The 26,628-nt window shown below is 40.8% G+C and overlaps 1 protein-coding gene across 5 annotated transcripts in view; it reads right to left on the bottom strand.

The window, feature by feature from the left end:
* PGBD2 (piggyBac transposable element derived 2) overlaps window positions 1–26,022 on the bottom strand; it is a 33,277-nt gene extending 7,255 nt beyond the window's left edge. The window contains exons 1-2 of one of the 5 annotated variants that reach the window (XM_014855318.3): window positions 25,822–26,022; window positions 21,761–21,851 (exon numbers count right to left, since the gene is read on the bottom strand). In XM_014855318.3, coding sequence (XP_014710804.3) covers window positions 21,761–21,851; window positions 25,822–26,007 — 277 coding nt within the window. In that variant the 5' untranslated portion in view covers window positions 26,008–26,022. Of the gene's footprint in view, window positions 1–21,760; window positions 21,852–25,700 lie in introns of all 5 variants that reach the window. The other 4 variants (XM_070519541.1, XM_070519544.1, XM_014855319.3 and 1 more) reach the window with 4 other exon arrangements.
* Between the last annotated feature and the right edge of the window lie 606 nt (window positions 26,023–26,628).

Here is a 26,628-nt window from a genome sequence, read left to right as displayed (position 1 = left end):
CAGTTTCCAGGCACAGACCTATACCAGTCGTCAGTGGCCATGCTGTGGTGGCGACCCACATACAAAATTGAAGAAGACTGGCACAGGTGTTAGCTCAGGGTAAATCTTCCTCGAGCAAAAAGAGAATGATTGGCAACAGATCTTAGCTCAGGGTAACTCTTCCTCAGGAGGAAAAAAAAAAAGATAATCCCATTCTGTAGAAGTGGTCACACAGTAAACATGCTGACTTAACTTTAGCACTGCATTGAGGGGTGAGGGGGGCCAGATCTCCTAAGAATTTGTAACCAGGAACATTTATGAGGTCAATTCACATTTCTTAGTAGTCCCAATAACCTCAAGTGAAAATGTGAACTGAAAATGACCACTGGTAATGCCCTCCAGGGGAATAGTGGAGACAAACAAAACCTCTCAAGAGGACTATATCCTAAACAAAACTTCAAGGAACTCCATTGATAACAGTTCCAAAGAACATGAACTGACAACCTTGAAAAAAAATCACAAAATAACCAAGGGAACAAAGCACCATGAATAGGAGCCAGCAGAAACAAGACACAGCAGAATCAGACTCACGGACTCTAGATACTGTAAATACCAGAAAAATAATACAAAATAAGCACACTTAATAAGTTGAAAGAAACAGATGAACAAGAAACAAGGAATTTTAAATGAAATAAAAAGATCCATTAGAATTAAAAAGGACAAAATAAAAATTTAAAAAAGAAAAAGCCAAAAACAAATAAAAACAATACAGCAAAAATGAAAATAAACAAAAAAGACCTCCCCCAAGAAATGAAAAGGAAATAAAAACCAAATAACAAAAAAACACCAAAATACCAAATAATCAATACCAAACAAACAAAAAAGAGAAACCAATAAAAACAAAAGCCAATTCAAAATTTAAAAATACATAACAGCATATTGGGGCTGGCCCTGTGGCCGAGTGGTTAAGTTCAAGCGCTCTACTGCAGGCGGCCCAGTGTTTCGTTGGTTCGAATCCTGGGCGCGGACATGGCACTGCTCATCAAACCACGCTGAGGCAGCGTCCCACATGCCACAACTAGAAGGACCCACAACGAAGAATACACAACTATGTACTGGGGGGCTTTGGGAAGAAAAAGGAAAAAAAATTTTAAAAAATCTTAAAAAAAAAATACATAACAGCATATTAAAAAATCAAAAACAAGAGTGACATGGGCAAAACAAAGGACTAGAAAGTTCCAAGCTCTCACCCCCCACATCAAACTGAAAAAACCACCATAAACTGTCTAAACCAAACTTGTAGGAGCTCTGAAAACAGTCAGAGGTTTATAGCAACCAGCAAACGCTCAATCAATAAAAAGCCATCTCGGCACTTACCGGGCAGGAAAACTACTTTGTAGCCCACCCACTGCTGACTACAGCCTTCAGCCTCCAGGACCAGGAAATCTAACCAGAGCACAGGCACACTTACAGTGACACAAGAGCAGAAAGCACAACTCTGTCTACATAGCAAAACTGGTAGCCGCATCTGGCCAAGTAATTCAGTGCATGGTTCTACCTGATTTGGGTCCCTAAACAAGGAGCTATGATTGGGCCCATTCTGCTGCCTCACTCAAGTAGGAAAGCTAATTCATACCCTGCTTATTGTCAAGTACAGTACCCACTCCCAACTATCTAAGAAGCCTGACTGGAGAACCCAGGAAACCATGGAGCCCATCTACAGCCTCACTTGGACCAAGAACCAGGCCAGCAGTCCTATCCAACTGTCCTCAGCCAGCAGCACTCCCCATCTCCTGACCTCAGAGCTCAGGCAGTGGCCTTACCCAAAAATAGACCCTGATAGCCAGCCCCAGCTGCCCAAGGATGCTACCAGCTAACATGTCCATAACCCCAAGATGACCTAAGTATAAAGGGCAGATGCTGTCAAAGTAAACTGGTAATGTGCGGAAAAGGAGACCACATACTCAAATGCATAGACATCAACTTAGGGAAGCAAGGATGACAAAGAATCAGATAAACACGATATCACCAGAGGAAACTAATAATGCTACAATAACACACCCTAAACAAATGTAAATCTATGAGTTGTCAGACAAAAAATTCAGAATAATCCCCTTAAAGAAGTTTAATGAATTATAAGAACACAAAGACAGACAAATAAACAAAATTAGGAAAACAACACATGAATAAAATGAGAAGCTAGACAAAGAAATAGGAACCATCAAACAAACAAACAAACAAAAATCCCACAGCTGAAGAATACAATAAATGAACTGAAGAATTCAACAGAAAGCTTCAACAGCAGCCTTAACCATGAAGAAGAAAGAAACAACTACCTAGAAGACAGGCATTGACATTATCCAATCAGAGAAGTAACAAGAAAAAGGAATGAAAAAGAGTGAAGAAAGTCTACAGGATTTACAAGACACCATCTTATGGGAACCCCAAAAGGAGAAGAGAAAGAGAAAAGGGAGAGAAAGTACATTTACAGCAATAAAGGCAGAAACCTTTCCAAACCTGTGGAGAGAAATAGATATCCAGATCTAAGAAGCCCAAAGGACCTCTAATAGGTTGACCCTGAATAGGACTACACCAAGACACATAATAATTAAATTATCAAAAGTCAAAGTCAAAGAGAATTTTGAAATCAGCAAGAGAAAAGAGAGAAGTTACCTACAAGGGAGCCTTCATAAGACTAAAGGAAGATTTCTCTACAGAAACGATTCAGGCCAGGAGAGAATGGGATATATTTAAAATATTCAAAGAAAAAACTGTCAACCAAAAATACTATACCTGGCAAAACTGTCCTTCAGAAATGAAGGAGATAAAAAGACTTTATCAAACAAGCAAAAGCTACGGGGGTTCATCACCACTAGATCTGCCTGACAAGAGATGTTAAAGGTAGTTCTTCAAGTAGAAGTAAAAGGATACTAAGTAACATCACAAAAACATATGAAGATAATGTAAAACTCACTATAATGGTGATTATATAGTCAAAGGTCAGATTCTCTAATATGTTAATTCACTTACAACTCCAGTTTAAGAGTTAAATAAACAAATGTACTGAGGACCAGCCCCATGGCCTAGTGGTTAAGTTTGGCATCCTCCGCTTCGGTGGTCCGGGTTGGAACCTAAACCATTCATCAGTGGCTATGCTGTGGCGGCAACCCACATACAAAATAGAGGAAGATTGGCACAGATGTTAGCTCAGAGTGAATCTTCCTCAAGCAAAAAGAGGAAGATTGGCAACAGATATTAGCTCATTGCAAATCTTCCTCACCAAAAAAAAATAGTATTAAAATAACCCATAACTACAATAATCTGTTCATTGGATACACACATAACAAATAAGTAAACTGTAACATCAATAATCTAAAATGTGAGGAGAGGAGAAATAAAAATGTAAAGTTTAGGAATGCTATCAAACTTAAATTGTTAGTTTAAAATAAGGAGTTATAATTTTAAGATATTTTATGTAAGGCTCATGGTAACAACAAAGAAAAACCTACAGTAGTTACACAAAAGAGCATGATGAAGTCAAAGCTTAAGGATACAAAAAGTCATTAAATTGCAAAAGAAGACAGCAGGATAAGGAGAAAGGAACAAAGGACCTACAAACAGACATAAAACAATTAACAAAATGGAAATAGTTGATTCTCACCTATCAATAATTACTTGAAATGTAAATGGATTAAATTCTCCAATCAAAAGACACAGAATGTGTGAATGGATGCTCACTTTGACTTTTAAACACACACATAGACTGAGAGTAAAGGTGTGGAAAAAGATTTTTCAAGCAAATGGTAACCAAAAAAAAGCTGGGATAGTAATACTTGGACATAACCACCTTTTAACTCAAAATGGTAAAAAGAGAAAAAAAGGCCATTATGTGATGATAAAGAGGCCAAGACATCAAAAGACATAACAACTGTAAATATTTATGCACACAAGAACACCTAAATATATGAAGCAAATACTAACCAAACAAAAATGAGAAATTAACAGCAATACAATAATAACAGAGACTTTAACACTCTCAACAAGAGCATCCAGACATACAATTAATAAGAAAACATTGTATTTAAACACCATAGACTGAAAGGAGCAAACAGATAAAGAACATTTTATTCGACGATAGCAGAATAAACACTCTTCTCAAGCACACATGGAATATTTTCTAAGATAGATAATGTTTGGCCACAAAACAAGTCTTACCATACTCAAAAAGACTAAAATCATACCAATTATCTTCTCTGGCCACAACAGTATGAAAGAGAAATCAACAACAGGAGGAAAATTCAGGAATATATAGAAATTAAACAACACTCTCCTGAACAACCAATGGACCAAAGAAACTGAGGGGGAAATAAAAACATATCTTGAAAGGAATAAAAATAGAAACACAATATACTAAAACATATGGGATACAGCAAAAGGAGCTCTTAGAACGAAGTTTATAGCTAAAAACACATACATAAAATAGACAGATCTCAAATTTATAAAACTAACTTTATACCTCAGGGAACTAGAAAAAGAAGATTAAACTAAGCCCAAGGTTAGCAGAAGGAAGGAAATGAAAGATTACAGCAAAAATAGAGAACCGAGAAACAATAAAAAAAAAGATAAATTGGTACTTTGAAAAGATGAACAAAATTGACAAACCTCTAGCCAGACTAGTCAAGAAAAAAGAGAGAGGACCCAAATCAACAAAATTATAAATGAGAGAGGAGACATTATAACTGATACTACAAAAACACAAAGGATCATAGAGGCTACTATGAGCGATTATACGCCAACAAACTAGACAACCTAGAAGAAATGGATAAATTCTTAGAACATACAACTTACCAAGACTGAATCAGGAGAAACTGAAAATTTGAACAGTCCAATTACTCGTAAGGATATTGAATCAGTAATCAAAAATCTCCCAATAAAAAAAAAAAAGGCCTAGGACGACATGGATACACTAATAAATTTTATCAAACATGTAAAGAATTAATGTCAATCCTTCTCAAACTCTTCCAAAAAATCAAAGAGAAAAGAACATCATTGAACTCATTTTACAAGATCAGCATTACCCTGATACCAAAGTCAAATAAGCACATTACAAGAATATCCCTGATGAATATAGATGCAAAAATTCTCAATAAAAACTAGCAAACCAAATTTGACAGCACATTAGAAAGACCATACAGCATGATCAAGTGGGACCCATCACTGGGATGCAAGGATGGGTCAACATATGTAAATCAGTAAGAGTGATAAATCACATTAATAGAATGAAAGATAAAAATCATATGATTATCTCCATAGATGGAGAAAAAGCATTTGACAAAATTCAACATCCTTCATGATAAAAATGATCAAGAAATTAGGTATTGAAGAAATGTACCTCAACATAATAAAGGCCATATATGACAACTCACAGCTAGCATGACTCTCAATCGTGAAGACAGAAAGCTTTTCCTCTAAGATCAGGAACAAGACAAGGATACCCACTTGCAACACTCCTATTCAACATAGTATTGAAAGTCCTAACCAGAGCAATAGGTCAAGAAAAATAAAAAGCATCAGAATCAGAAAGAAAGAAGTAAAACTGTCTCAATTTGCAGAAAACATGATTTTAAATATAGAAAACTCTATAAAGAGATTTTAAAAACTGTCATAACTAATGAATTCAGTAAAGTTACAGAATACAAAGTCAACATTAAAAAATCAGTAATGTTTCTACACACTAACAACAAGTTATCTGGAAAATAAATAAAGATAATTATCCCATTTGCAATAGCAGCAAACAATAAAATACTTAGGAATAATTTAATCAAGGAGGTAGAAGATCTCCATATTGAAAACTACAAGATATTGATGAAAAAAATTGGAGAAGACTAATAAACTGAAAGATATCCCATGTTCATGGACTTGAAAAACTAGTATCACTACAATGTCCATGCTACCCAAAGCCATCTATACATTCAATGCAATCTCTATCAAGATTCCAATGGTATTATTTATAGAAGTAATAAAAACAGTCCTAAAATTCGGATGGAGCCATAAAAGATGCTTAATAGCCAAAGCAATCATGAGAAAAAAAAAAAGCCAGAGACATCAGAATTATTGATTTCAAACTAATTATAAAGTTATACTAGTCAAAACAGTATGGTACTGGCACATAGAACACTGGAACAGAATTGAAAGACCAGAAAAAAATCCATGTGTAATTAGCAAATATTTGACAAGGGAGCTAAGAATATTCAATGGAGAAAAGAAAGTGGCTTCAACAAATGGTACTGAGAAACCTGGATAGTCACATGTAAAAGAATGAAAATAGACCTCTTTCTTACACCATTCACAAAAACTAACTGAATAATTCAAAAGAAACAAAAGACTTAAGTGTAAGACCAGAAATCATAAAACTCCTAGCAGGAAACAGAGAAGAAAAGCTCCTTGGCATGGGTCTAGGCAATTATTTTTTGGATAAGACATCTAAGCACCAGCAACAAAAGCAAAAACCAACAAGAGGAACTACATCAAACCAAAATGCTTCTACACAATAAAAGAAACAATCAACAAAATGAAAATGCAAACTACAGAAGAGAATATTTGCAAACCGTATGTTGGATAAGGGGTTAATATCAAAATATATAAAGAAATCACACAACTCAATAGCAAAAAAACAACTAAGCCACTTCAAAAACGGGCAAAGGACTTGAATAGACATTTTTCCAAAGAAGGTATTTAAACAGCTTAGAGGTACATGAAAGCATGCTCAACATCACTAATCATTAGTGAAATGCAAATTAAAACCACAATGAGATTTTATTTCATGCCTATTAGAATGACTATCAGCAAAAAGACAAGAGATAACAAATGATGGCAAGGATGTAGAGAAAAGGTAAGTCTGGCACACTCTTGGTAGAACTGTAAACTGGTACAGCCACTATAAAAAAACAGTATGGAGTTTCCTCAAAAATTAAAAATAGAACTATCAGGAGCCAGCCCCACAGCCAAGTGGTTAAGTTCAAATGCCTGCTTCAGCAGCCCGGGTTTCAGATCCTGAGCATGGACCTATGCACCGCTCATCAAGCCATGCTGTCAGCATCCCATATGGAAGAGCTAAAAAGACCTACAGCTAGGAAAGAAAACTATGTACTGGGGCTTTGGGGAGAAAAGGAAAAAAAAGAGAAAGACTGGCAACAGATGTTAGATCAGAGCCAATCTTCCTCGCCAAAAAAAAAAGGCATAAAAAAAATAGAACTATTATGTGATCCAGTAATTCTCCTTCTGAGAACAGATCTAAAGTAAACAAAAACACTATGTCAAAAAGATATCTGCACTCCCATGTTAACAGCAGCATTATTTACCATAGCCACAAAGTAGAAACAACCTAAGTGTCCATCAACAGATGAACAGATAAAGAAAGTGTGGTCCTGGGGCCAGCCCCATGGCCTAGTGGGTAAGTTAGCTGCAATCTGCTCCAGTGGCCCAGGGTCGATTCCCAGCTGAAGACCTACACCACCTGCCGGCAGCCACGCTGTGGGAGTGGTGCACATACAAAATAAAGACTGGCAAAGATGTTACCTCAAGGCGAATCTTCCTCAACAACAACAAAAAGTATGGTATATATACAATGGAATATTGTTCAGCCATAAACAAGAAGGAAATCCTGCCATTTCTGACAATATGAATGGACCTTGAGTGCATTCTGCTAAGTGAAATAAAGACAAATACAGTAGGATCTCACTTATATGCTGAATCTAAAACAAAAAACAAAAAACAAAAAACTCCAAACTCAGCAAAAGAGATCAGAGTTATGGTTACCAGAGGCAGGGAGTAGAGAGAGAGGGAATTAAATGAAGGTGGTCAAAAGGGACAAATGTCCACTTATAAGATTTAAGTACTTGGGAAGTACTATACAACGTAATGACTATAATAATACTGCTATATGTAATATTTGAAAGTTGCTAAGAGAGTAAACCTAAAAGTTCTCATCACAAGGAAAAAAAGGGGGGTTTTTTTTGTACCTATATGAGGACACAGAAGTTAACTAAACTTACTACAGCAATTAATTCACAATATATGTATTTCAAGTCATTCTGTGGTATACTTTAAACTTACACAGAGCTGCATATCAATTCCATCTCAATAAAACTGAAAATAAATAAATAAAAAGCCATCTTCAAAATGACAGGAAAGTTTCAGAGTTCCCACCCTTGACCTACCTGTTCCCCAGCACTGCAGCAACCTTAGTCTTGAGCAGGCAGAAGCCCAGTTCCCAGTTCTCCCCTCAAACGAGAGGGGGCAGACATTATTTGAAAATTGTGTTATTTCTGTTCTAACCTGTCTTGGGGATACCTGAAAGACTGATAAAAGGCACTTGCCTGTTTTGCATAACTTGGAACAGATGTAGGAAAAGCAGCAGGTCCTACTGGTCAATGGTATGAGGTAGAATACAAATCCACACACAGAGCAAGAGATTACAGGTGCAAACATATAGTAGGCCATCTAAGGCCCAAAGGAGAAGCTGGGATGAGACTATTTGGGAATACAGAACATTCAAAAGCAGCCACATATATGTGAGAATTTAGGAAGCAACACGCAAGCCCAGGCAAGACATGTGCTCTCAAAACTGCTGAGAAGACCTTAAACTTTCACCTTGGGTTAATCCCAAGATTAAGGGTATACTAAAAAGCAATGTTACCTCAATAAGAAAAAAATAAACCAAATTAAAAAAAGTATCCTAGCTAACTAATGGAGTGCCCCAGTAAAGAGAAAATACGCAAAGGCAGGGAGAGGGTGCTGTTCTTTTTTCTTTTTATCAGTGTTTTGTTTGTTTCAGCTCCTGGCATTCAAGGAAATCTGTCAAAAGACTAGGTGAACATAAACTACAGAAACAGAGTCCTCAGTGATCACACATGACAAGATATAGTCTTGGCAAAAATAGTTTGGCTCTCAAAACTAATGGACTACAACAGCCTTCAACCATCAAAAAAAAAAAAAAAAGCAAACCCTGAGGAAGGGGAAAATCTAATTTCCAGAGTTACCACATTAAAATAGAAAAATTTCCATTTTCAACAAAAAAAAATCACAAGGCCTAAAAAACACGAAAGTATGGCTCATTCAAAGGAATAAAAGAGACAGAATCAACTCTGAGGAAGCCTAGACATCAGACTTACCAGACAAAGACTTCAAAATAACTGTCTTAAATATGTTCAGAAAGTTAATGGAAAACACACAAAAAAAAACTAAAAGGAAAAAAGCTAAAAAACTAAAGGAAATCAAGCAATCTATGAACAAAGCTGAAATGAAAAGTTCATGAGAAAAGTTCAACAGCAGAGTTGAGCAGGTAGAGAAAAGAACTGAACATAGGACTATTAAAATTATCAACACTTACAAACAGAAAGAAAAATAAATGAAAAAAAGTGAGCAGAGCCTAAGAAGCTGGTGGGACACCACCAGATGTACCAACATACATATTTTGGGAATCTCAGAAGGAAAAGAGAAAGGAGCACAGAGATTATTTGAAAAAATAATAACTAAAAATTTCCCAAATTTTTTGAGGTAAGACATGCATCTACAAATGCAAGAAACTCAATGAAACTGAAGTAGGAGAAACTCAAAGACATCTGCTCCAAGACAAATTGTAATCAAACTGCCAAAAGCTCAAGCAAGAATCTTGAAAGCAGGAAGGGAGAATTAACTCATACATACAAGCGTTCTGCAATAAGATATTCAGACAATTTCTTACGAGAAACTTTGAAGGCCAAAAGGAAGTGAGATACTTTACTTAAAGTGCTGAAAGAAAAAAAACTGTCAACCAAGATTTCTATATTCAGCAATACTATCCTTCAAAAATGAGGGATAAATTTAAGACATTCCCAGGCAAACAAAAGTTGAGGTAATTCATTACCACTAGACCCACAATACCAGAAATGCTAAAGAGAGTCCTTCAAGTTGAAATGAAGGGATACTAAACAGTAACTCAAAACCATACTGAAGAAAACATAAAAGTTCACCAGTAAAAGTAAATATACAGACCAATATAAAAAACAATATTACTGTCATTTTGATTTGTAACTCCACTTTTCATTTTCTACAGGACTTAAAAGATAAAAGCATAAAAACTATAAATTATGTAATTTGTGGCATCAGTAATATAAGGAGGGCTGAAATTTCTAAGAGAAGTATTCATGTATGCAATTGAAGTAAACTTGGTATAAGATGAAACTGGATAGTTAAAACACTAGGATATTCCATGTAATCCCATGGTAAACACAAAAAATACCTAAAGAATACGCATAAAGGAAATCAAAACATATCGCTATAAAAAAATTAACTAAACACAAACATAGGCAGTAATGGAGAAAATGAGAGGCAAAAAAGTTCTAAGACATATAGAAAACAAATAGAAAAGTGGCAAAAATAAGTCTTTCCTTATCAGTAATTATTTTAAATGTAAATAGATTAAACTGTGCAATCAAAAGGCAAACATAGGGGAGGTGATGCCAGCCAATGGTGGACTAGGAAGCTCCAGGCCCTCATTCCTCATAGAAACCCAAGTTAACAACAATATATGGACCAGAATACTTTTGTGAAAACTATAAAGACCACTTGAGATGGTGTAGTACCAGGCCAACAGAGAGCCAAAAAGGGATTCCATAGAAAAGAGTAGGAAAGTTCGTGGCAATTTTCACACACATCCATCTCCCCCTACTCAGTGTAGATAGGTGCAACTGGGGTAAACCTTCCATGTGGGAGCTCCTCCCTTGGGATGGAGACAAGAATGGATCATGTCTCCAACATTCTGGCTTGTCTAGGGGCTGCCTGATGGACCGATTGCTGTCTCACCAGACTTGGAGCACTGATGGAAATGGTGGCAGACTTTGGAAACCACTGAAACTGTAGGTGAGTGCCACAGCATAGTAGTGCTGCAGAGATTCTGCAGTTCTACAGGCAGATGCCAGAGACAGCAAGAGGTTACAAGCTCCTATGGAATCTGAGACAACTAAAACTACACACAATTCCAGAGAAGACACCACCAGAAAATGTTGGAGAGGTCCCAAACTTCTATGTGGACTGACTGGTGAAGGGATTCCCCTGAATGAAGCCAGTCTATAAAGACTGGGAGAGGAGGTTGTTTTTTCAAATGGTCAAATCTCAACAACAGATCACAAAGCATATAATGAAACAGGAAAACATGGCCCAGTCAAAGAAACAAAATAAAACTCCAGGCATGGATCCTAAAGAAAAACAGATTGCTGAATTTCTTGACAAAGTATTCAAAACAACTTTTTAAAGATATTCAATGAGCTAAAAGAGAGTACTGATAGACAACTAAACAAAATAAGGAAATGCATGAACAAAAAGAGAATAACAACAGACTACAAAACAGAACAAAACAGAAATGCTGGAGCGTAAAGTACAATAAAAGAGCCAGCATTACCCTGATACCAGAGCCAACCAAAGACACTAGAAGAAAACTAAAGACCAATACCCTAGATGAATATTGATGCAAAAGTCCAAACACAGTATTAGCAAAGTAAATTCAACAGCACGTTAAAAGGATTATACACCACAACCAAGTGGGATTTATTTCTGGAATGCAAGGATAGTTCCACATATGAAAACTCAACCAATGTAATATGCCACATGAACAGAATGAAAGACAAAAACGATATGTTCCTATCAGTTAATACATAAAAAGCATTTAACAAGATTCAACACTGTTTCATGATAAAAACACTTAATAAACTAGGAATAGCAGGAAACAATCTCAAGATAATAAAGGACATAGGACATATATATAAAAAAAAAATAACAGCTAACATCATATGAAATAATGGAAGACTGAAAGCTTTTCCTCTAAGAATAGGATCAAGACAAGGATGCCCACTCTGGCCATTCTCTTCAACATAGTGCTAGAAATCCTACCCAGAGCAATTAGGCAAGAAAAAGAAAGAAAAGGCATCTGGGAGGAGTAACGTCAGCATCATGGCAGAGTGAGCTCTCCCCTTGAACTCTCCTCTCTAAAATACAACCCAAAGGACATTCATAGACCAACAGAAGATATTCACACAACACAAAAAACGTCTGAGAGACCCATGCAGCCACATGTCTGAAGGTAGTGGTGCTGGATCCCCCAGAGGAAATGGAAGGTGGTAAGGGGTACTTTTCTCTTCTCAACAGCAGTGACCCCAGGACTGCATGTGGTTCTGAAAGGAAAGGGGGGAGGGGCAGCCCTCCAATGAGAACATTGCTCTCCAAGTTCCCTCACAGCCCATGAGAAAGCCCAATACATAGAGGTGACTTAGCTATTGCAGGGGTGTCTTCATCAAGATGGCACCCTAGGAGAGCAGTTAGTGAGGGCCGAGAGAGAATGCCCCAGGATTGTGCAGGAGAAAGTGCTCCTCCCCCAGCTCAGCACTCCAGCTCTACAATCTGACAGAGCGCTGCACAGAGGACAGCAGCAGCTGGGGGAAGCCCAGATGAAACAAATTCCCCTTTCCTCACCTAGCACTCCAGCTCTGCAATCTGCCAGAGCATCACACAAGAGAAAAGGAGTCAGCAGCTCAGGGAAGCATGCAGATGAAAGAAAGAGCCCCTGCCCTACCCAGCACTCCAGCTCTGCCATCAGCTAGAGTGCAGCACAGACAGAAAAGGAGTCAGCAGCTGGAGCCAGGGAGCCATGGACCATGCCAGGCCCAGAACACATAGGGCCTGACACCCAGCCAGTGGTGGTAGGAGGAAGCTGCAACCAGAAAATATCACTCTGCAGAGGGAAAAATCCACACCTCTAAGCAGTATGAAAAAGTATACTAAATTTCCAGACCAGAAAGAAAATGACAAGTAGCCAGAAACACACCCTGAAGACACAAGAATTCATAACCTAAATGACAAAGAATTCAAAATAGCTATCATAAAAACACTCAATGAGTTATAAGAAAATACAGAAACACAATTCAACGAAATCAGGAGCATCTTCACAAAAGAGACTGAAACTATAAAGAAACAATCAAGGTCCAGCCCAGGGCTGAGTGGTTAACTTCACACACTCCACTTCAGAGGCCCAGGTTTTCACCAGTTTGGATCCCGGGCACAGACATGACACCACTCATCAAGCCATGTTGAGGTGGCATCCTACATAGCACAACCAGAAGAACTCACAACTAGAATATACAACTATGTACTGGCCAGCTTTGGGGAGAAGAAGAAAAAAAAAAGATTGGCAACAGATGTTAGCTCAGGTGCCAGTGTTAAAAAAAAAAAAAAAGAACCAATCAGAACTGTTGGAGATGATGAACACAATGGATGAAATAAGAAAAATCTGGATTCTCTAAACAACACAGCTGACATCATAGAGGACTGAATTAGCAATTTAGAGAACAGAAATATACAAATGCTTCAGATGGAAAAAAAGAAAAAACTAAGACTAAAAAGAAATGAAGAAATTCTCAGAGAACTATCTGACTGAATAAGGAAATGCAACATAAGGATTATAGTTATTCCAGAGGGAGAACAGGAGAATGGAGCAGAAAGCTTGTTCAAAGAAATAATACCAGAAAATTTCCCAGATCTGGGGAAAGAGCTGGAAATACAAGTGAATGAAGCAATAGATCTCCTAACTATATCAATGTAAAAAGACCTACCGCAAGGTATACAGAAATAAACCTGGCAAAAGTCAATGACAAAGAGAAAATATTAAGGGCAGAAAGTCAGAAGAACATAACTTACAAAGGAACCCTTATCACGCTTTCAGCAGATTTCTCAACAGAAACCTATAGGCTAGGAGACAGCGGAATGACATATTCAAAATTCTGAAACAGAAAAACTTTCAGCCAAGAATACTCTATGCAGCAAAAATACCCTTCACATATGATGGAGAAATAAAGTTTCCCAAATAAACAAAAGCTAACAGTCATCACCACAAGACCGCCCCTACAAGAAATCCTCAAGGCGGCCCTCATACCTGAAAAAAACTAGGAGAGGGGCCGCAAAGCCCTGAGCAAGGAGATGAATACGTAGGCAATAATCAGAAAATGGCAGCTCTCTATTAGATCAGGTTAGTAAACACTTAAGTATAATGTTAAAGATAAAAGAAGGAAAATATCAAACTAAAAATAGTCTTGTCATTTTAACCACAAACTCACAATACAAGATAGAATAAGATATTAATAATAACTTAAAAAGATAAGAAGAAAGGGATGGGATTCCCTTAGTCTAAGGAAATAAGAGGCTATCAGAAAATGGACAATCTCATCTACAAGATTTCTTATACGAACCTAACAGAAGTCACTAAACAAATGATTAGAACAGAGACACAAATGATAAACAAGGACAAAACTAAGAAAACCTTAATAGAAAACTACCTAACCAAAGTGACAGCCCGAAATACACAGGACGAGAAACGAAATGCAGAACTGGAAAATGAGCAATAAAATGGCAGCATTAGGCCCCCACATTTCGGTAATCACTCTAAATGTAAATGGATTGAATTCTCCAGTCAAAAGACACAGAGTGGCAGGATGGATTAAAGAACAAGACCCAACAACATGCTACCTCCAGGAAACACATCTCAGCTCCAAAGACAAACAGGCTCAGAGTGAAGGGATGGAAGATGATACTCCAAGCTAATGGCAAACAAAAGAAAGCAGGTGTTGCCAGACTTATATTAGACAATGTAGACTTCAAGATAAAACAGGTAAAGAGAGATGGTGAGGGGCAGTATATAATGATAAGACGGACACTCCACCAAGAAGACTTAACACTTATAAACACAGATGCACCAACACAGGAGCACCAAAGTACATAAAGCAACTATTAACCAAACTAAAAGGAGATATTAACAACAACACAATAATAGTAGGGGACCTCAACACCCCATTTACATCAATGGATAGATCATCCAGACAAAGAATCAACAAGGAAATAGTGGAATTAAATGAAAAACTAGACCAGATGGACTAATAGATATATATATAGAACACTCCATCCAAAAACAGCAGAATACACATTCTTCTCAAGTACACAAGAAACATTCTCAAGGACAGACCATATATTGGGAAACAAGGCAAGCCTCAATAAATTTAACAAGACTGAAATCAGATCTAGATTATTTTCCAACCATAATGCTATGACCTAGGAATTAACTACAAGAAAAAAGCTGGGAAAAGAACAAAAATGTGGAGACTAAACAACATGCTACTGAACAACCAATGGATCACTGAATAAATTAAGGGAGAAATCAGAAAACATCTGGAGACAAATGAGAAAGAAAACGCACCATACCAGTTCACATGGGATGCAGCAAAAGCGGTCCTAAGAGGGAAACAGCAATACAGGCCTATGTTAACAAACAAGAAAAATCTCAAATAAGCAATCTTAAACTACACCTAACAGAATTAGAAAAAGTACAAGCAAAGCCCAAACTCAGCAGGAGGTAGGAAAAAATTAAAATCAGAGAATTAAATGAAATTGAAACAAAAAAAAGACTGTAGAAAGGATGAAACAAGCTGATTCTTTGAGAAGATAAACAAAACTGACAAACAGCCAGACTCACTAAGAAAACAAGAGAGAAAGCTCAAATAAATAAAACTAGAAATGAAAGAGGAGAAATTACAATGCATACCACAGAAATACAGAAGATTATAAGAGAATACTACAAAATATGCCAACAAACTGGAAAATCTAGAAGAAAGAGATAAATTTTTAGACTCCTATAACCTCTCAAAACTGAATCAAGAAGAAATAGAGAATCTGAATAGAGCAAACACAAGTAAAGAGACTGAAAGAATAATCAAAAACTTCCCAAAAAATAAAAGTCCACGACCAGACGGCTTCTCTGGAGAATTCTACCAAACATTCAAAGAATATTTATTACCTATCCTTCTCGAACTATTCCAAAAAATTGAGGAAGATGGAACAATTCCTAACACATTCTATAAGGCGAAAATCACCCTGATACCAAAGCCTGACAAGGACAACACAAGGAAAATTACAGGCCAATATCGCTGATGAAAATACATGTAAAAATCCTCAACAAAATATTGGCAAACCAAATAAAGCAATACATTAAAAAAATCATATGCCATGATCAAGTGGGATTCATACCAGGGACAGAGGAGTGATTCAACATCCACAAACCAATCAATGTGATACACCACATCAACAAAATGAGGAAAAAAAACCACATGATAATTTCAATATATGCAGAGAAACGATTTAACAAGCTCCAACATCCATTCACGATAAAGACTCTTAATAAAATGGGGATAGAAGGAAAGTACCTCAACATAATAAAGGCCATCTATGACAAACTCAATGCCAACAGCATACTCAACGGGGAAAAACTGAAAGCCATGCCTCTGAGAACAGGAACAAGACAAGGGTGCCCACTCTCACCACTCTTTTCAACACAGTACTGGAGGTTTTGGCCAGAGCAATTAAGTAAGAGAAAGAAATAAAAGGAATCCAAGTAGGGAGTGAAGAAGTGAAACTCTGTGTGCAGATGACATGATTTTATATATAGAAAGCTCTAAAGAATTGGAAACCTATTAGAAATAATCAACAACTACAGCAAAGGTGCAGCTTACAAAGTCAACTTACAAAAATCAGTGGCATTTCTGTACTCCAATAATGAATGGACAGATAACTCAAGCATACAATCCCACTTCCAATCTCAACAAAAAGAATAAAATATCTAGCAATATATTTAACTAAGGAAGTGAAAGACTTATACAAGGAAAACGATAAGACATTACTGAAAGAAATCAATAATGACATAAAGAGATGGACAGAGATTCCATGCATATGGATTGGAAGAATAAACATAGTTAAAATGTCCATACTACCTAAAGCAATCCCAATCAGAATCCCAATGAGAATCCCAATGACATTCTTCATGGAAACAGCAAAAAGAATCTTAAAATTCACATGGGGCAACAAAAGACCCCAAATAGCCAAAGCAATCCTGAGAAACAAGAACAAAGCTGGAGGCATCACACTCTCTGACATCAAAATATACTGCAAAGCTATAGTAATCAAAAAGCATGGTACTCGTACAAAAACAGACACACAGATCAATGGAACAGAATTGAAAGCCCAGAAAAAAAAACACACACACATCTATGGACAGCTCCTCTTTGACAAAGGAGCCAGGGACACACAATGGAGAAAGGAAAGTCTCTTCAATAAATGGTTTTGGGAAAACTGGACAGCCACATGCAAAAGAATGAAAGTAGACCATTATCTTTCTCCATAAACAAAAACAGACTCGAAATAGACCAACGACTTGAAGGTATGACCTGAAACCATAAAACTTCTGGAAGAAAATATAGGCAGTGCACTCTTTGACATCAGTCTTTAAAGGATCTTTTCAAATACCATGTCTATTTGGGCAAGGGAAACAAAAGAAAAAGTAAACAAGTAGGACTTCATCAGACTTAAGAGCTTCTGGAAGGCAAAGGAAAGCAGGAGCAAAATGAAAAGACAACCCACCAACTGGGAGAAAATATTTGCAAATTATATACCTGACAAGGGGTTAAATCTCCATAATATACAAAGAACTCACACATCTGAACTACAAAAAAAAACAAACAACCCAATCACAAAGAGGGCAGAGGATACTAACAGACATTTTTCTAAAGAAGATATACACATGACCAATACGCACACGAAAAGATGCTCGACATCACCAATTATCAGGGAAGTGATAATCAAAACTACACTTAGGTATCACTTTATGCCTGTTAGAATGGCTATAATCACCAAGACAATAAATAGCAAACGGAGACAACGTGGAGAAAAGGGAACCCTCATACACTGCTGGTGGGAATGCAAACTGGTGCAGTCACTATGGAAAACACTATGGAGATTTCTCAGAAAGTTAAAAACAGAAATACCATATGACTCAGCTATCCCACTACTGGGTATTTATCCAAAGAACTTGAAATCAACAACACAAAAGGACTTATGCACCCCTATGTTCACTGCAGCATTATTCACAATAGTCAAGATGTGGAAACAACCCACATGCCCACTGACTGAGGACTGGATAAAGAAGACGTGGTACATATATACGATGGAATACTACTCAGCCATAAAAAAAAGACAAAATCGTCCCATTCACAACAACATGGATGGACCTTGAGGGTATTATGTTAAGTGAAATAAGCCAGATAGAGAAAGACAAACACCATATGATTTCACTCATTTGTGGAAGATAAACAAACTTATGGACAAAGAGAACCGTTTAGTGGTTACCAGGGGAAGAGGGTTGGGGGCTGGGCACAAGGGGTGAAGGGGAGTAATTACATGGTGATAGACAAGTAATAACGTACAACTGAAATTTCACGTTATAAACCACTATGACCTCAATAAAAAGGAAAAAAGGCGTCCAAATTGGAAAGGAAGAAGTAGAATTACCTGTTTGCAAATGACATAATCTTATACGTAGAAATCGATAAAGATTAAAAAAAAACCATTAGAATAAACAAATTCAGCAAAGTTGCAGAAATCAAAATCAACACATAAAAATCAGTTGTATTTCTATACACTAACAACGAACAATCTGAAGTGGAAATTAAGAAAACAACTCTATTTACCACAGCATTGAACTGAATAAAATATTTAGAAACAATTCTAACCAAGGACATGAAAGAGTTGTACACAAAACTACAAAACATTAATAAAAGCAATTTTTTAAAAATACATGGAAAAGAGGCCAGCCCAGTGACGCAGTGGTTAAGTTTGCATGCTCTGCTTCGGTGGCCTAGGGTTTGCGGGTTCAGATCCCAGGCGCAGACCTACACACCACTCATCAAGCCATGCTGTGGCAGCATCCCATATACAAGTTAGAGGAAGACTGGCACAGATGTTAGCTCAGGGCCAATCTTCCTCACCAAAAAAAAAAGTGGTTAAGATGGTAAATTCTATTTTATGTTTTTACAATTAAAAATAACATAAAATAAGATCAAAAAACAGAAGCAATGTCAGAGAGAAACAGGGTCACTTCACAGGGAAAAAAGTTTTGACTCACCAGAAAGACGCAATAATTTCAAACTTTATGCATCTAATAATATAACTTCAAAATAGAATAAAAATTAACAGAACTATAGAAACTGACAAGTCCATAAAAATAGTGAGCGATTACAACACATCTCTTTCAGTGATTAATGATCAAGCAGACATGTTTGATTCATGCTAAATAAACAAAGACAGGAAATGATGTCAGCAAGGTAGTGGAATAGCAAGTGACCCGCCTGCATCTCCCTACACAAGCAATGATTTGGCAGCCAAACATGAAGAAAAGTGTCTCTGCAGGAGCTCTGGGATCTGGAAGGAGGCTGCAAAACCCCAGTGAATCCCAAGACCCAGGAGAGTTGCTTCGAAAAGGCAGATCTGAGGGGCTGGCCCCGTGGCCGAGTGGTTAAGTTCGCGCGCTCCGCTGCAGGCGGCCCAGTGTTTCGTTGGTTTGAATCCTGGGTGCGGATATGGCACTGCTCATCAAACCACGCTGAGGCAGCATCCCACATGCCACAACTAGAAGGACCCACAACGAAGACTACACAACTATGTACTGGGGGGCTTTGGGGAGAAAAAGGAAAAAAATAAAATCTTAAAAAAAAAAAAAAAAAGGCAGATCTGAAGCCTGGTGGCAAGCTCACCAAACGTGGTTCCACCTGCAAACTGAGAGCAGCCCCGACTCCCGATGGACTCAGCTCCAGGCCTGCTTGGCCATGGTGCTGCAACCAGGCCCACCTGCCAAAGGATCCAGGAGGAGCCACGCTGTCCGTACCCCTGGTAACAGGCCTACCAGCCTTGGATCAGACTACGGATCCTAAAGCAGCCCTGTGACCTGGCTCTAACCCTGCTCTCAGTCCTGCTCACGCAGGGACCCAGCAACAGCCATCCATGCCCCTGGTAGCAGGCCCACCGACCTCAGTGCTGGCTGCGGAACCTAAGCGGCCCTGAGACTTTGTTTCAGCCTGACTCTGCCACGGCCTAGGGGAAGTCCTGCCTTCCCAGGGAACCAGTGGGAGACATATTCATCCGAGCCCCCAGTGGCAGGCCTGATGACCTTAGCCCCAGCTGTGGACCCTGAAGCAGCCCCGTGACCAGCTCCAGCCCTGCTCGAGTGCAGTCCCAGAGGCAGTCTCGTCCACCCCTGGGGATCCGGCAGGAACATCTACCCACAAAACATTCACCATAAAGAAACTGATTGATAAATTCTACCACATTTAAATTAAGAACTTTTCTCATCAGAAAAAATTCATAAATAGGAAAAATTATTTGCAACAAATATAAGGGCTTAGCATCTAGAATATATAAAGAATCTACGGCATACAAAGAAAGCCCAGAAACAACTAAGAAAAACAAACACCACAACAAGATAACGGGCAAAAGGATATCAGGAGGCACTTCTCAAAAGAAATACAAACAGCAGAGAGACATGAAAAGATGCTCACTCTCATTACTATTCAGGAAATGAAAAGTAAAACTACAGTGAGATATCATTTCACATATACCAGTTGGCAAAAATTTTTTTTTAAAGATTGGCACCTGGGCTAACAACTGTTGCCAATCTTTTTTTTTTTTTTTTCCTGCTTTATCTCCCCAAATCCCCCCTGTACGCAGTTGTATATCTTAGTTGCAGGTCCTTCTAGTTGTGGGATGTGGGACGCCGCCTCAACGTGGCCTGACGATCGGTGCCATGTCCGCGCCCAGGATCTGAACCCTGGGCCGCCGCAGTGGAGCACGCAAACTTAACCACTCGGCCACGGAGCCGGCCCCAGCAAAAATTTTAAAGGCAGGAATTATCAAGTGTTGGAGAGGACAAGGAGTAACACAAGAGGCCATACACTGCTGACAGAAGTATAAACAGGGCGTTAGTAACTACTAAAGTTGAACTCCCCTCCCACCCAGTGGTCCACCCCAGGTATTTACCCCAGAGCACGAGTTCTCAGTCCCAGCACTGGCATTCGGGGTAGACAGTTCTTTGGTGCGTGGGAAGGTTGGAGGAGGAGGTGGGGAGGCTGTCCCGCGCACTGTGCCATGTTTAGCAGCATGCCGGGCCTCTAGCCACTAAAGACAGTAACACCCCACCTCCCAGTTACGACAACCAAAAGCGTCTCCCTTCCTCCCCTCACCCCAGACCCCAAAACACCATTTGAGAACTACTATACCTGTGCACCAGGAGACCGGGACCAGAATGTCCACTACAGCACTGTTTGTTTTCAACAGCAAAAACTAGAGACTGCCCAAATGGCCATCGATAGAAGGGATGTAATGGAATACAACAGAAAAAGGGAATGAAGAACTTCAGCCACACACCACTGAATAAATCTCAAAACCACACTGAGAGAAGAAACCCAGAAAACTTGCTACACGATTTCATTTTATAAGGACCAAAAGGTTAAACAAAACTAAAAAAAAAAATATATATATATATATATATATACACACACATATATAATCTAGAGATACATACATATACACACAGTAAAACTATAAAGAAAAGCAAAGAATGATTAACAGGAGCTGCAGCACTGTGGTTACCTTTGAAGAGAAAAGATGCAGTTAGGGCAGACACACAGGGGACTTCTAAGGTTTGATAAGGTTCTATTCTTAAACTGACAGGATATTCAAAGTTGTTTCATTATTCTTTAAACTGTTCCCATGCATTTTCTATATTTTTGAATGCATATTTGGCACACTCACACAGATACAGACTAAGGCACAGGGATACTCGCACACAAATGAGCAAATACTATTAAGCTGACGCACTCACCACCCCTTGGGCAGACCGCCGTCTGCAGACGGGGAATGGCAGGCAGAAGGCGTTCGTCTGTGGTGTTCCAGAGCACACATATCTTACACCGCTAAAGGAAGAAAATTAGGACACAGTCATCTCTCCACTCTACAGTCTCAGGAAAAATCTCCTTATAAAATCCTTATGAAATTGTTTACCCAAATTTCTTCAAAGCCCAGCCAGCCTGCACCCTAGCTTGTTCCCTTGACATTGCACTTAAATTCCTCTACAGCTTGTGAGAAAAGCTCATTGCCCAACCAGACCACAAGATTCAGACATCACGGAAATGCGTCCCCACAGGCCCTCAGTAAATCAGAGTATGTGACCGTGACCTCTATGGGGCTCCCATCTCCCTTCTCTTCTGACCTTCCTTGCACTCAGGCAGGCTGGCTGCAGAGGCGAGGTGTCTGAAACACGGGAGAAAGGCCTCGGTTCTCCAACAACCTCCCCTCGCATTCACGAGTCTGCCATCCGGTAAGAATGTGGACTCTGGAGCCATAAGTGACAAGCTATGCGAGTCTGGGCAAGTCACTTACCTTCTCTGTGCCCTCATCTCCTCACCTGTAAAATAGGATCTTCAGGGTAGTCACTCTGACAGTTGTCGTGAGGACAAAAGTCAATGCACGGGAAACACATACAACAGCCCTGGCTCTACAAGTGTTAGCTACCATTTCAGATCCACTATCCCATACCCACAATTTTCAGAAGTCAAAAATGTTGTGAAAAATGAACAATTTCTTACAACTTGGTGACAAACTCTGGCAGCAAAATCTGAAATGATCTGAGGCTCTTTATAATCTCTGTTTACATTATTTACTGTAGACATCCATACATCTGGCTGCGAAAATTCTGTTTGATTACAGGGTGCTTCAGTGTAACTCTGACAAAATTCAAACATTCTCTTTCCCATGTCCGGCCGGGTTTGGGTCAGAGACCTGTGTCGCCACTTCACAGTCACTCTTACCCTCAGCAGCTCATTTCGTCACCTCTTCCTCTGTTGTGCCCTAAGCTGTCCCTCATCCACTCGATAACTTTCAGTGACAGTCTTCAACCAGTCATTCTGACACCAGCCTATCCTCACAGCCTGGGCAGACCCTCCCTGGGCCATAACCCCACAGGCCCTGAAATAAGGTCAAGGCCACTCACAGCCTGGTCCCCAGCCTCCCCCTAACCAGTCCCTGCCTCAGCTCTGGCCACCTCACACCCTGCAACGTCCTTCTCCAAGTCAAGCCTTCCTCTGTCACAGCTTCACCTTGATTACTGCATGTTGACTCCCACCACACGCCCTATGATGGCAGGACAGGTGCAGAATTTATTCAGTTGTATCCCCAGAAGCCAATATGGCTATTTATTCAGTTGTATCCCCAGAAGCCAATATGGCTCCAGGGATGCAAGAGACACCCAATAAATGCTTGCTGAACTGACAAGTCATGCTGCAGAGCAAATGACCGTAGTCCAGGCAAACCCATCTACCTCATCCTGCAGGCCTTCATTTTCATCTCCACGTTTTGGCTTTAAGGCAGCTATTTAGAACAGAACTAGGAACTCTTGATATACAATTGATACTAAGCAAAACATATTCCTAAAGATTCTCTGAAACCCTGCACAGGAAATGTCTGTCAATGGAGAGTCAAATAATACAGCAGACTCGACCAGGGTAAAAGGAGTAGCTAGGCTGGACGGGCGGCAGCAGCCATTTCTCCCTTTCAGTGGTCCTTGGGCTGTGCTCCCCAGGCCCTCCATCCTTCTTGCCCTGCCTAACAGAACCAAGAGAGGAATGGGACAAGAGCAAGCAGGTCCCCTGCCGGCTAAGCAAATTCCCAAAGGGAATGATGTCCAGATAGAGACTGTTGGGCAGCTATATTAAGTAGCCCATCATTTCTTCACTTATTTGGCAAACATCAAAAGCGTCTACTAGGTACCAAGCACATATGTATAAAACTGCCACTATAACAGGGGTAGCAAAGAGAGGAGAGATCAGGACCTGGACCTAGTCAGGGAGGTCACAGAATGCTTCCCTAAGGAAGGGATGACTAGACAGAGATCTGTGGGAAGAGTAAGAATTCCCTGGGTAGGCAGGGAACAGAATCCCAGGGAGAGGAAACAGCAAATGAGGGGGAAAGCAAAGCCAGTCATGCTAGAGCAGGGAATGCAAGGGAGAAGGGGTACAAGAAGAGGCTGGACCAGCCGTGCAGGGCCTTGAAGACACCTTTAAGGAGACTTGCCTTTATCCTAAAGCAAAAAGAAATTTAAAAAGATTACAAGCAGAGCATGACACAATCAGGTTTATATTTTAACAAGCTTATTCTGATCGTGGTGTGGACAACTGAGTAAGGGCACCAAAATGGACACAGGGAGACAAACAGCAAGGCAGGATGGTGGTGCCTATAGAGGAAAGTGGGCATGCCCAAGGGGGAGGCAAACAGTAAACCCCCAAGTCTGAACTGATTGGGGAGGAGGGGAAGGGCTTATCCTGGGGTTCAGGCTAAGCGGTTGGGATAGGGTGGTGCCATTCACAGAGGCTGGGAGCACAAGAAGGGGACCAGATGTGGGTGAGCTCGAGCTATGTCCTGCAAGTACTGAGAGGGAAATGCTTCAAGATAACGCAGAAATACATCAGGTAGGCCATCGATTCTGCGAGTCTGGGACAGACAAATGGCCTGGGCTGGAGTCATAAAGGAGTGAGTTTCCTGAGTATTCATGGAATGCTCAAAGCTGCAAGAACCCTAGAAACCACAAGACATGACCAAGAAGGAAGCCTAGACTGAAAGAGAAAATGGCCAAGGAAGATGCCTTCAGAAATCTAAGGGCAGAAAGAGACACGCCAAGGAGAGGCTGAGCAAGTTGCCTGAGACAGATGGGTTAAGGCGCAAAAAGTAACCTCCCGTGCCAAAGCTGCCCAGAGGCCCCAGCTGGACATTCTAAACAGGCCCTGGCACCCAGGAAGAAAAGGTTCTTTGATTGGAGACCTGGTGCTCCCAGGACCAATCTGAAGGGTTTGGGGGGCGAGGTGGGGGAGGGGGACCTCTACTGTTTCAAACGGAAATTTTTCCAATGAGACACTACAACTAAATGCAGCTAAATCCTAACTTGGATCCTATACCACAGAAAGGAAATGGGTGGCACTAGCAGACAAATCTAAGTGAAACTTGTATATGTTAGTGTCCTGGTTTTGCTAATTATTCTGTTAAACAAAATATTAAAATTTGGGGAAGCAGGTGAATAGGATGTGGGAATTCTTTGACCAATTTTTTAACATTTTTTTTAATTCTGAAATTATTTCATAATGATTTTTTTTCAAATAAGACACTTTATAAGTGTGGACATCTCAAAACTGAGCATGGTGTAAAACTGCTCAAGAAAGGCCTCTGTGATAAATAGGCCCCCTCCCTTTTTCTCTTCTCTATCTCAATACCAAATGACACAGAGGAAAAGCGGAAAACCAAGACCCTCCGCAACCTCGGCGATGCCAGCATCCCAGAAGGAGGCAGAAAAGCCAGAAATGCCCTGCACCCAGCGCGTCCCCCGCGGAGCCTCTCCCAAGGGGGCGCGGCGGGGAATGTGCGCGCCCACTCAGCCCGCCCCGGCCCCGCCCACAGGCGTCCGCCCACTCCGCCCTTAGCCCATCGCGCGGCAGCCCGCCTCCCCAACCCCGCCCACAGTCCGTCCTCTCAACCGGCCCCGCCCCCGACTAGGCTAACGGGTCCCGCCCACAGGGCTGTGAGCGCCTGCCTCAGCCTGGCCCCCTGGCCCCGTCCCCTACCCCACCCGAAGTCCCACCCCATCCACGCTAGCCCCGGGCTGAGCCCGCCTCGGCCCCCGCCTCGCCTCCCAGTCCCGCAGCAAAAGCGCCCCGGTGCGGCCCTCGGAGCTCGGCGTCCAGAGGCCCATTGTCCCCGTCCCGGTCCCGCCTGCCTACCGTCCGCGCACAGCTTTGAGGGCCAGTGCCTGGGACGCCGTTGAGAAAACGCAACGCCAGGCCTCGCCGCTCCCGCACCCAAGCTGGGCCCGGTCGGTGGCGCAAGCTGAACAACGCCTACCTGCTCTGGCCGGGCGGAGCCTTGCGGTGCCGCACCGGACACCAGGAGCAGGGCTGAGTCTGGAACCCCGCGTCCGCGCCGGCGTCGGACGTCGCGGCCGCGCAACGTCCGGCACGAGAGCGCTTGGCTTGCTTTGGCCCGCCCACCGCGCCCCGGCCAGGCCACGCCCCCGACCCGAGCGACCATCGAGACGCAAGGACCTCCACGGAGCCTAGAGGGAACCCAGAAGTGCCTCTGGGCACGGACCGGGACGGCCAAAGTGCGCCTCGGTCTTCCCGCCACGTCCGCTCACCCTGCTACCGTCCATGCTAGCCCACACGCTTTACTCGCTCCTACTTAGGGAGGCGCGAAGCGTTTTCTGTCTCTAGGGTAGTGGTTCTCCAGTGTGGCCTCAGATCAATAGCAGCTCCACCTGGGAACTTGATAGAAACGCAAATCCTGGGTCCTCACCCCAGAGCTACTAAATTCCCGGCCCAGGGTTTCACCGGTTTGGATCCTGGGCACGGATCTAGGACCGCTCATCAAGCCATGCTGAGGGGGCATCCCACTTGCCACAACTAGAAGGACCCACAGCTAAACATATACAACTATGTGGGGCGGCGGTGGCGGGGGAGGGAGCACTTTGGGGAGAAAAAGGAAAAATAAAATCTTCAAAAAAAACCAAAACAAAAAGAAACTGAGGGCAGGCCCAACAATAGAGGTGATTGTGGCGCAAACTAAGGTTAGAAAACCGTCTGTCCTGTGGCAGAGTTTCTTAGCTTGCGCACTCTGGACTCTTTGGCCTGGATAATTCTTTGTTGTGGGGGC

The sequence above is a fragment of the Equus asinus genome, chromosome 10 (genome assembly GCF_041296235.1).
Source record: "Equus asinus isolate D_3611 breed Donkey chromosome 10, EquAss-T2T_v2, whole genome shotgun sequence".
NCBI classification, from domain to species: domain Eukaryota; kingdom Metazoa; phylum Chordata; class Mammalia; order Perissodactyla; family Equidae; genus Equus; species Equus asinus.
Note: the sequence above shows the minus strand (reverse complement) of the source record. Positions and strands in the feature narration are given on the sequence as shown.